Source organism: Mustela lutreola, chromosome 1, assembly GCF_030435805.1.
Source record: "Mustela lutreola isolate mMusLut2 chromosome 1, mMusLut2.pri, whole genome shotgun sequence".
NCBI lineage: Eukaryota > Metazoa > Chordata > Mammalia > Carnivora > Mustelidae > Mustela > Mustela lutreola.
The window spans coordinates 28,788,212-28,800,499 of record NC_081290.1 but is presented as its reverse complement, the minus strand read 5'-3'; the positions used below and the strand labels follow the sequence as shown (position 1 = coordinate 28,800,499).

Sequence of the window (12,288 nt, the reverse complement as noted above, 5' to 3'; positions counted from 1 at the left end):
TCAAATTAGAACTAAACAAAGCAAGATGGTAGAGAAAAGAGAGGATAGAGTAAGAGAGCAAACATGATAAATATAATATAAATAGAATTTGGCTACCCATTGTCTTTTTTGAGTTCCCCAGGGACTCCCAAAAGACTATGACCCGTAGGCTCTCTAGGATGATAATTTGATGGATAATTTGATGGAAATCCATCTTCCTGTTATTTAGTCTGAAAATAAAGCTCCTGAGATTTCCAAAGGATTCCTTCCTGGAAGGGTAAGTGACAGCTCTAAGAGATATTAGAAATACTTGGCTCTTGAGAAAGATATCACTGTATCCTATAAAAATTTCTTCTTTCCACCCTATTAATTTTAAGAGTTTCTAAGATCTCATTCTCCTCCAACAAAACATAATAGAATCTTATTACTGACTCCTCTCTTTTAAGCTCTGTTCACATTACAAGATCATAGTTCACAAGAGAAGACTGGCTTCCTGGGCTAGAAAATGATCACAAAATTTTTTCCATTTCTTCTAAGTAGCATGTGTTTTGATAGAATCTTGGTTTTCTGATTCTCATATTTTTTCCCAACTTAGATCATGCCATACCTTAGTTTTCTAGAATTGTCATGCATACCACCTAATGGTTACCATTCTGATCATATATTCATAGTTCAACTCAGGATGGCCAGCCAAAACTGTCGCATTCTGAAAGTTCCACTAGATACTTCATGCATCTGATTTTATTTCTGCTCTTACTTAAATATTAAAAGAAAATGGAAATACTAATTTTCTAGGAATTTCTGGAACTAAGGAACTTTGAAAAAACCCTATTGTGCCATACATATGTATTAGTTAAGTGAGTTTTAAATGTCAGTAATGTTTATGAATTATCCTCCTGATGAATTAATTGCCAATCTTACATTTTACTGGTAACTTTGAATGTTGACTAATTTGTAAATGAGATCAAAAGCTGCACTGAATACAGTCCATTTTTAAAGCTTTGGCATAAATAGCCTTATACTTCCAAAACTGCCAAGTTATTACTATAACTGTCAATGAAATTTCATTTGACCTATTTCAAAATGTTTATTAGTATTTTGAAGATAGTCACTGTTAATTTATTCTTAAAGAGGAAATTTGCTTTAAACTCCATATGCTTTTCTCATTTCCCAGAAATTGATCAGTTACTTATGTTAGTGGGAATTATAAACCCATTAGTCTTGATTAGTTAGAGAAAAAACTCTGGATTAGTAATTATTTTAGTTAACTGAAATATGTGTGGGGACATATATTACCTAAGGATAATAAGTTTTTCAGAAAATCAGAATGTAATAAGATGATTTTGCAATAATGTACTTAGTACTTACATCCAGTGCCACAAACACACAGCTCTACTTAATTCACATTCAGCTAACGTATTGGAGTACAGCTATCCACTGCATACTATGCAGGGACCTAAAAATTAAAAGTAAAGTAAAATAAAAATCCTTTGCTCTTGGGGAGCTCAAAATCTGTGGGACTGGGAAATGATTGCAAGTACTCCAATCAAAGTGGAAGCAGAGTTGTAGGGGCTCAAAGGAGTGAGTGACTAATTGCAGAATTAAATTTCCTAGGGGTTCTGTCTTCTCACCTTACACTGTCTCCATGGCGAACCAGTTCATTCCCACGACTTCATCTATCACTCGTGACTCACACGGCTTTGTTTCTCTCTGAGCCCTGTCTTCCTATATCCTGGCCCATAACTGCATACTTGGCACCTCTATGTGTAAATGCCACCAACACCCACGACACAAACCAGCCCAAATACATTAGTCGTCCTCAGCCCCTGATCCTCCATTCTTAATGTTATCTATCTACTCACTTCCGTCAGAAACCCAGGGGTCCTCCCTGATGCTCTAACTTCACTGCTTCATAGGTTTTTCCTCTTCTCCACCTCCCTTTTCAATGCTGTTTAAGTCAACTCTGACTTAGCTCTCTATTCCCTAGGTTAATGCCAGAGCTTGTTAAACTGATATCCTCCTACTCAATAAGCTTGTCTCCTTGAGTAGGCAGCTGCCAATGAAAACAAGTGGAACTATTCCGAGTTCTCGGTGTTTTTGAAGTGGAGGGAATTTGGTGCTTGATACAGGTGATGGGTGAACTGTGACGACTGCAAAGGACAACAGGGTGGCTTGGGACGAGGCAGGGCTGAGTTCAGCCACTGACATGTGAGTTCCTTGAGGCAGACAAGAAAAATGTATCATTCCACTTTTTCTCTTCAGCAACTGGCATAATACAATTCTTTAAATATAGTAAACAGTCATGCGATGTTGATGCCATGGATCAGTCATTCTAATAACCTAAGATCTTTTTAACCCAGAAGTTTCTAGAAAATTGCCCCCACTTCAGGTCCAACATTTCAATATATCTTACTAGAGAACTCTAATTATTTGAGCTTCTGATTATTCAGATTTTAGAACATAAGACATTTAAACTATCACTGTATGAAACATTAATTTTATCATATCCATTTTAAGAAATTGGATGTTTGGGCCCCTGGGTGGCTCAGTGGGTTAAAGCCTCTGCTTTCAGCTCAGGTCATGATCTCAGGGTCCTGGAATCGAGCCCCGCATCGGGCTCTCTGCTCAGCAGGGAGCCTGTTTCCCTTCCTCTCTTTCTGCGTGCCTCTCTGCCTCCTTGTGATCTCTCTCTCTGTCAAATAAATAAATAAAAATCTTTAAAAAAAAAAAAAAAGAAAGAAAGAAAGAAAAGAAATTGGATGTTTTTGTATAGAGAAAAATGTTTTTGCATTTTTTCAAGATTTTATTTATTTATTTATTTGACAGAGAGATAGACAGAACCAGAGAGCACAAATGGAGGGAATGGCAGAGGAAGAGGAAGAAACAGGCTCTGCACTGAGCAGGGAGCCCAACGCGGGGCTCGATCCCAGGACCCTGGGATCATGACCTAAGCCAAGGGCAGATGCTTAAAATCTGAGCTACCTGGGCGTCCCCACAAGTTTTCAAAAAATGCTTTCATATTTTTAAAGACAGTAAATCTTTATAGCTTCTACAGTAGGTATGAGATTACAAATGCTGAAATTCTTACATTGTACAGTCTATCCCAAGCAGTGGTGATGTCATGCAGTTCATTGTATCAGAACCCAAGCGCTTTCTCCAGTTGTCACATCCATGTACTTACGTGTTCATGTGTCACAGTATGTCTGTCTGTGTGATCTTCTGAGGTGCCTCTGTTTTGGTATAGGCCCATCCCTCTCACTGTTTCTGTTCTCCCACAAGGTTGATCAATTCCAGAGTTGTTCAGAACAGAGCACAAGACTGATAAAAAGTCTGACTACACAGATGGATAAACCAAATAGGGCTATTTAGGATGAGACAAAGGTAAAGAAGACTATGTTCTCTGAGGCATAGCATGAGGGTGCAGTTGGCAAAAAAAAAAATAATAATAATAATGAATGAGAACATGGACTTTGGAAACAATGAGAATGCATGTATTTTATTTGTGTATTTGTTTTATTTAAATTCAACTAATTAACATGTAATGTATTATTTGTTTCAGGGGTACAGGTCTATGATTCATCAGTCTTATAGAATAGCCAGTGCTCTTTACAACATACACCCTCCCCAATTTCCATCACCCAGATACCGTATCTCCCCCTCCTCCCCTCCAGCAGCCCTCCATTTGTTTCCTGAGATTAAGAAGGCATGTATTTTAAAGCTATTGTAGCAAAACAAAGCTAAGGAGTAAGCACAACAAACTTGTATTAATAGTTAACATAAGAATAGATGATGTTAACAAGATAAAAATTAGAAATCAACAACAAATCTGGAGATACAATGATGAATTTCCATTGCAGAATGTACTTAACAGTGACACTGATACCAAAACATTCATTTAAACAGGAGGTTGCATTAGAAACAGATGTTGTGTGGTTCATTTCAATTACAACTTAAATTGGTTTATTTATCAGGCCATTTTCCACTAAACTTTGCATGAGATGCAAGATGTGTTGGGTTTTTCTTCCTAACCTTATGAGCTATACTATTTATTGCCAGCTTACACACTGATCTCCAGGTGACTTTTCTTCATAATTGTCATTGAGTTGGATAGGGAATTGTCCTGATAGAAGTAAAATACCTTTCCCTTCTCTTTGCTCTTCTGGTTCATAAACAAAGCCAAATGTGTCTCCCTTCTGTTTTTCAGCTATTTAACATCTCTGGGTTTCAGGTTTCTTATAATAGCTCCCTTCTTCACAATCAGAAAGATGGGCCAGATGATTGAGGTTTTGTTGGGTTTCCTTAATATGTGCAATTTGTTCTTAATGAGCTTCTGATATGGATGTTGATCAGCATCATTATTATGGCTTTTTCTAGTCAGCGAACATAAAAATGAAAATAACTCAGCATAAAGTGGGATTTATTGTAATGACACGAAGAGAGCTCCTAGGAAGTAGAAGTATCAAACATGCCCACATGTCCACACCTCATGAGAACTAGAAATAAGTAAAGGCCTTCCTGAACTCAGTCATTCATTCTCTAACAATGTCAGACTCTTCGTCTGCTGGTGATTTTTTGCATCTTTCTCTGTTTTCTTTCTTTCTGTGCAGGCTGGCTTCCTCTTTTTATTCACAGTCCCCCCTCTCTCACAACCGCCTAATAGCGGTGTATCGTAGTTCTAGGTCATAACTTCTACATTTAGTCTTTACAGCTCCTGTCTCAGACTCTTTATGCAAGAGCTAATTTCTGGGACAGGGCTCTGATTGGGTCAACTCATCTTTTTGAACCAGGCACAGGTTTATTTCCTGCCTGTGAATCAGCTGCTTTTAAATCAGGTGGCTCCTCTCTGTTCCCAAGGGGGGAGGAGGGCAGGATCATGAGGTATGGAATGTGGCCTTGTTCAGTCAGCAGGGGTTGTCAGCAGGGCAGTTTCCCTCGCAGAAGGAGACCCGGGCCTGGCAGGCAAGGATGCACCGCTCTACTATAATCAGCTCTTGGAGAAAACTAAACCGGCATGAATATTTGACAGGGAACAGGATCTGTGGTTGGAATGCTTTATAATATTTATTCAAATTGATGAAAGATAAAATAAAAATTTGTGTAGGAACACAGATTCTTTAATACAGACACACACACACACACACACACACACACATTCCCTTTTTAAGAATACTTTGAAAAGAAGGGATAGGATTGTTCTGAGTGGCTGCAATATTATTAGGTGTTAAAGCAATATTTTATCTCCTCCCTGACAAGTTAGCCTAAGATGTGTGTTGATCGTGGATGGAGCTTATAAAAGACTCATTTTTCCACTATAAAGTCTCAGAGCTCATTCTGGTAAGATGAATACCTCAGTAAAACACACAGCTCTTTCTCCCTATTCTAGTACTAGATCATGGATTTTTATCAAATGATTTCTTATGATAAAGTGGCAAATTATAAACCATCTAATGCCAGAATTCCCTAGGACAAAAGTTTTGCAGAATATGTTAACACCTCAGGTAGACATGTTAATATACATATTTTTCGTCGTAAAGGATTTTGAAGTATTTTACTAATACTGAAAAGAAAAGTATTTTCATCTAAGACAGGGTTTCTTGGCTTTGGCACTATTGACATTTTGAGCCAAGTGATTCTTTGTTGTGGGAGCTGTGCTGTGTCATGCATTACATTGGGAGCAACCCTGACCTCTACCCACAGATGCCAGTAGCCCACACCATTACTCCCAGTTGTGACAATCAAAACTGTCTCTAGACATTGGTAAATGTCCTCTGCGGGCAAAATCGTCCAGGGTTTAAAACCAGTGATTTAACCGTTATTCTCCCAAAGAGTTATTTTTATTTGTAATAAATATTTTCTTATTCCCCTAACATTTTTAGATTTCAAAAAAATACGTCTTTTAGGGGCGCCTGGGTGGCTCAGTGGGTTAAAGCCTCTGCCTTCGGCTCAGGTCATGATCCCAGGGTCCTGGAATCAAGCCCCGCATCGGGCTCTCTGCTCAGCAGGAAGCCTGCTTCCTCCTCTCTCTCTGCCTGCCTCTCTGCCTACTTTTGATCTCTGTCTGTCAAATAAATTTTTAAAAATACGTCTTTTTGGAGTACAATTGAGCACTTCTGATTTGGTATCCTCTCTCTTGCTTTTCCTCAATGAATCAAAGTCTCTCATGCCTGAATTAGCTTGACCAATTTCATGAGCCAACTCACACCCGTTAATCTCATTAATTTGTGTCAGTGTCAGAGAATCCCCTATGGTCCATAGTTTCTAAATATGTCGCTCTTCCTCTCACAGAGTAGCTTACATACTTGAGAAAGCTGGTTGAACAATTGTAAGTACATCTGGAATAAAAATCATTTTAGTGTTCTTGTTCACAGTATCTCTGCCTTTAATATTTTTCTGAAAAATTTCCCATCCTTCCTTGAATGCTTGCGCTTTGGACTAATGAAGAATTAATAGAAAATCCGTTGTATGAGAGAACAAAATACAGCATTTTTAAGGCTTTCTTTTCCATCTAAAAATGTAATACACCAAAACGAGTCATAGATTTTATTACAGCCAGATGTCACTGTTAATATTTCTATTAAGATGCAGTTGAATAATTTATTTAAAAGACAGTAAATAGTTTCTAAAATATGTAAATAATAAATTCTCTCAGAGAGAATTTGCCCGGCTCACTAGGTTGTGAGAACAAAATGTGATAATAGATATGAATAGCTATGAAAACCACAGAGGACAGAGCATTCTCCAGGAGAAAGAGGTTATTGTTATACGTGCACTACAATACAAATAGTACAAAAGGAGATATGGCTGTATTTTAAGTGTTTCCATAATGTTCATCATTATCATCATTATTATCATTATCTTCAAAAAGTTTTCATTAAGGTTATCAATCTTATATGTCTAGATTTCCATTTATCATGGAATGAGGTCATGGATTAGGATAATAATACTAGAAATACATAAGAAAAGTTCTGAAGAGTACTTGTGCCACATCACCCATTTCCAAATGTAACACACAAGCCGAAATGCTTTTTCACGGAATTACTTCTTCTTGCAAATAGGGTAAATTACGGCTTTAGTTTAGAACCGTGATGTGATTTTTAGTCGATACTTAGTGAAAACAGAGTGGGAGTTGTGTAGAGCAAAGATCTCACTGCATGTGTATAGTTCTCACCCTGCAGGAAACAAAACAGTTTCCAGAGAAGGGAGAAGGTCTACGCACACACACACACACACATCCGTGGAGACACACACACTTACTTAAACCTATGCAGAGATTACTCGTGTTTACGCTCTTTTCTCCTTTTGACTCTCCATTGTTTATTTACCACAAACCCGTGTTTTCATTATAGTCTTAAGAGTATTGTTTCGCCATTATAACCCTTTGACTTTATAGGAATAGGTTTTTCTCCATCACACGTTAAAACTCGTTTGAAGAAAAAGTGGAATAAGGATTTTGCCCCTTGGTCTCTTTGTGAGGAAATCTTTTGTCCCACTCGTGAAGATCTGGAAGCTAATGACTATTGGGCACGAATACTGAAACAATGTATTCTGTTGCTGAGTGTGCTCATCACAATGGCAAATTACATTACTACATTAACTTGTCTTTGACTAGTTATTAATTTTCCCACTTGGGTTGAATTACAAATAAGAATTGGACACGAAGACTTGCAATGGATCACAGACAATTTTTTTCATGGTCATTGGGGTCCCTCTGCCTACAAGGTCTTTTTTTCATAACCATCTCTTTTAAAATAGAAATGCTTATGAAAATGAATGTGCACACGCAAAGTAATTTGGAAGTATGATATTAATCCTTAAGTAACAACAGTTTTGAGGATAATATATTTGTTTAGCATGTTACAGTTTCTAAAGAGGCTTCACCATAATTTTCCCAAGTAATGTTCATAATAAGCCAGTAAATGCTATTATTTTTATTTTTAAAATGAGGCATCTGAGATACAGGGGATTAAGTTGCTCATGGTTACATAGCTCTACATGTGGTAGATCTTAGAATCCATGTATTTGAAATCAAAGGCCCAGAGTCTGCCTCTGAGTTCTGCCCAGAGTTCATTTTTCTTCCGAAAAGATGTTAAGAAATTGAAGACGATGCAAATGAGAATAGTTGCAGGGGACAAGGGAATTGTATAGAATCCTGTGCATTTTCTTTTTGGTTAAATGTAGGTAAAGTGGAAGGAGCTTTTAGACCTTTTAGGTGTGTGTGATTGATAGTGAAGAGCTAATGAACAAGAAAGGATGGCTTTGAAGGCACAATGCCTTCTGCGTAAACAGTGTAAGTGTTCTCCACTGTAATGGTTAAAGGACACTGGAACTCATTATCCAGAATGAATATTGTCTTATATTTTGGAGTTTTCACAAATGCATATAGATCCATATAATGTTCTAAATAAAGTATGGTTTGTCCGGATGTAAGCCATGATGTGATTAGTGTTCTATGCAACAATGGTAGTACACAGACGATGTGCAGGAGTTATCCAGTGTTTTCTTAACTGCTGCTAAAGCATTCACAATCACCGCTGACAGATAAATATCCTTGAAAAGAAGAAGTGATTATTTCTGTTTTTATTACATTGGGACTCACATCTTAAAGTCTATGATTTTACTGGTATCATTTTTTAATGTACAATTACACTTTGAATTAATAGAACTCTTTAAAAACAGACAACTACGGGCGCCTGGGTGGCTCCGTGGGTTAAGCCACTGCCTTCAGCTCAGGTCATGATCTCAGGGTCCTGGGATCGAGTCCCGCATCGGGCTCTCTGCTCAGCAGGGAGCCTGCTTCCCTCTCTCTCTCTCTGCAAGCCTCTCTGCCTACTTGTAATCTCTGTCTGTCAAATAAATAAATAAAATCTTTAAAAAAAAAAAAAACAGACAACTAAAACTCTTAAGATAATTATTATGGTTCCTCTCTAGTAGCTTAATCTATTTATTGAGCCCAAATATTCCTGTCTCTTACTGCCAGGGGAAATGTGGGTGGGAAAAAGAAACATACAGACGGCATGTCCTAAGTGTTACCTTTTATAGGAGGTGAGGAAACCAAGTCAAGTACAAACCCAGTTCTGAACTCAAACCAGTTCTTAAAACAAAGCAGGAATGGGATAAGAGAAATAATTGAGCAGTTACACCACTGATTTCAGTGCTCAAGCCAAATAAATATCTCCATCCAAACGTGCTTTATAAACTACTTTTTAGTAGCAGGAGACAAGTTGTAACTTGCTAGAAAGATCCAGATAATGGTAATTGATGACATTTATAAGGCAAACAGCAGTATTCCTTCGAAAGACATTTGCAATTTGGAAAACACCCTCTCCTGTTAAGCACATCAATTTTTAGTTATTATTGAGCAAACATTCCCCTCCAAAAAAGTACCATAAATGTAATATCCAGAGGTAGATTTTTGTGGACGTGGTTCTCTCAGTACAACTTTTCTTTATGACCTACCCCATGATCATTACCTTAACTTCAAACCTTAAAATTCAGTGCAATGGATTTACACTACATTGGAGTGAACACTCGTGCTTGCCTTCAATTATTACTCCATTACTTCTAACCTATTGGTTGCCTATATTTGGAGGTGCAAATTTCTGTGTATTCACGTGTAACTTCAGGGATAGCAGGACAGTGGATCTCTGAGAATATATAGTATCACAGACTATCACTTTCATGACAAAAGACCTTTGATGATGATAATTTAAATTTTTGGTTTTTTGTTTCATTTGTTTCACAGGATTATACACTCACCATGTATTTCCAGCAGTCTTGGAAAGACAAAAGACTTTCTTATTCTGGAATCCCGCTAAACCTCACGTTAGACAACAGGGTAGCTGACCAACTCTGGGTGCCAGACACCTATTTTCTGAATGACAAGAAATCATTTGTGCATGGGGTTACCGTGAAAAATCGAATGATCCGACTGCATCCTGATGGAACAGTTCTCTACGGACTCCGGTAAATGACTGTGTTGCATGGTTCACTATTATCATTGTTGTTCTTGTTGTTATGTTTTATTATTACTATTATTTTTTTTTTACTTTTGGGAATGGGCAGTGGGAAGAGAAGCAAGTAGGAGAATATATAGATACTTTAATTTCTGTAACAAAATTTTATTAAAGACCAGAAAATCTCTTTTGGAGAAAGAAAATCAATGGAGCTAAATCTAGCTAAATCTTGTTCATCAAAGGTAAGTGAACTATTTGCCCTGAACTTCCAATAATAAACAGAGTAATAAGAAAATGTATGTTTGCCAGATTTTATACCCAACTTATTGTAGAAGTTCAATCTTTTTCTAGCTGATTGCTTGATTATTTCAGAGCCACCCAGGTTGAACTGAAATATATTCTAAGTATTGGGTATAGCTACTTAATTATGAAAGAGAATTAGGAAACAATATCTTTAAGAAGTAGAAAAATATTTTCTGGTGACTTTGAGAAGATTCATAGTGTTTTCATTCCCTTAAATCCCTCTCTTAATGTTTGTATTTAAGTATATGAGCCATATTGTTTGTGTTTCATGTAAGGCAAGGGTTGAGGTTCAATTTTTCCCATATGAATATCCAGTTGTATAATTTACTGAAGAGATTCTTTTTTTCTCGCCAGATTGTTTTGGTACTTTTGCCTGGATAAGTGGGAGTCTGGTTCTAAGCTCTACTCTGTTCCATTGTTCTATGTGTCTATCTGCAAACAGTATCACAGTATTTTAATTATAATAACTATATGGAATAACTATATGGTAAATCATAAAGTCGTGGAAATCCTTCAACTTTGTACTTATTGTTTAATATTGCTATGGATATTCTAGGACTTGTGCTTCTTCCTATAGCATTTAGAATCAACTCTGTTGATTTCTACCCCAAAAGTCTGCTGAAATTGTAATTGAGATTGCCTTGACTCTATAGATCAACTTGGGGAGAATGAATATCTTAAAATTTTAATACATGAATATGATATACCTTCATTTATTTAGGTTGTCTTTAATTTATATCAAAATGTTTTGCACTATAGTGGATTTTATTTTGTTTATTTTTAGGACTCAAGTATAGAAGAGGTATCATATACTTGTGGTCTATTATTAACCCTCATTTTGTTAAAGGTTTATTAAAAATTTTAGAGCTATAATCCAAATCAGCTTCCCATTTTGCCAAAGAAATACCTGAACTGTGGCATGTTATTGGAGGATATGTAGAGTAGTGGTTCTTTAACCTGTATTGTCACCATTCATAATCCCCTTGAGAAGCTGAAGAGAGCTATATTCACAAACTCATTTTCCCATTATTTTGGAGTTTTCATAAGCCCTCTAAAATTCTTTGCATGCCTTCCACACCAAGCTAACACTCTAGGTAAGGGATAAAATGCTACAATTTCTGTTCATTCATGAATATCCAAAAACAATATGCAAGTGAAAACAACTGCACTTTTTTTCTGCACTAAGTCCTGCACTAAAACTTCTGAACTTAACCGAGTGGTTGATTATTTAGTTGCTAGATTTGGAGTTCATTTGCATAATAAAACAGCATTGGTTGCAGAATAATATTTGTAATTTCTCCACTTTTTCAGTACCCCAAGAGCTTTCAATTCTAATTTAAAATCTCTGACCTAAAAGTTTCTCAAAAAAATATGGTAAAATAAACAAAAAATTCCCATGAGTGTATTGATAATTACTGACAAAATCTACTAATTCAAGATCAGCGGTGATCATTAACGATGATGCATACACTGGAAATCATTTTTAATTTTTTGTCATCTATGAAGCTTTTATTGGATATAACCAAGGAATAAAGGGACAAATTACTCTTCTAAAATATTGTGGGAGAAAAGTTCCATAACCCAACTTAGAAAGCTAATCAGTTACATGTATAATCACTTTATGTGATTAATAAAGAATGTACAAAAAGTTGTTTTTGTTTGAAAGAAACAGGAACCACATTTTATACAGGCAAGAAAGTGGGTTGCATTCTCAGTTTACAGTGTCATTTCAGGCATTTCTCAAATTATTGGTAGCCTCCACCAATGGGAATTGATGGAAAGGAAGAAAAATATTTGAGGACCATGAAGTTGAACACACTTCGTTATAAACTGATAACACTGAGCCACAAAATAGGAAGGGCCTTTTCTAAGGGCACAAGAAAGTAATGGCAGAATTGGGACTAAAATCCAGGTACCTTGATTCCCATATGTGTGCTTTTCCTACCCCACTGCCTTTCAAACACATTTAGAAGTCAACACCTCCTTTCAAGTTGCACATCATTGCTTTCTTCTCTTTGGAGCCAACATAGGCTTGGAGCCCCCAAATGGATCT

General features: G+C 36.7%; 1 protein-coding gene across 1 annotated transcript in view; it reads left to right on the top strand.

The window, feature by feature from the left end:
• The window catches only part of GABRB1 (gamma-aminobutyric acid type A receptor subunit beta1), a 404,625-nt gene that overhangs the window by 124,661 nt on the left and 267,676 nt on the right, over positions 1–12,288 (top strand). The window contains exon 4 of the mRNA XM_059162170.1: positions 9,722–9,942. Coding sequence (XP_059018153.1) covers positions 9,722–9,942 — 221 coding nt within the window. The remainder of the gene's footprint in view (positions 1–9,721; positions 9,943–12,288) is intronic.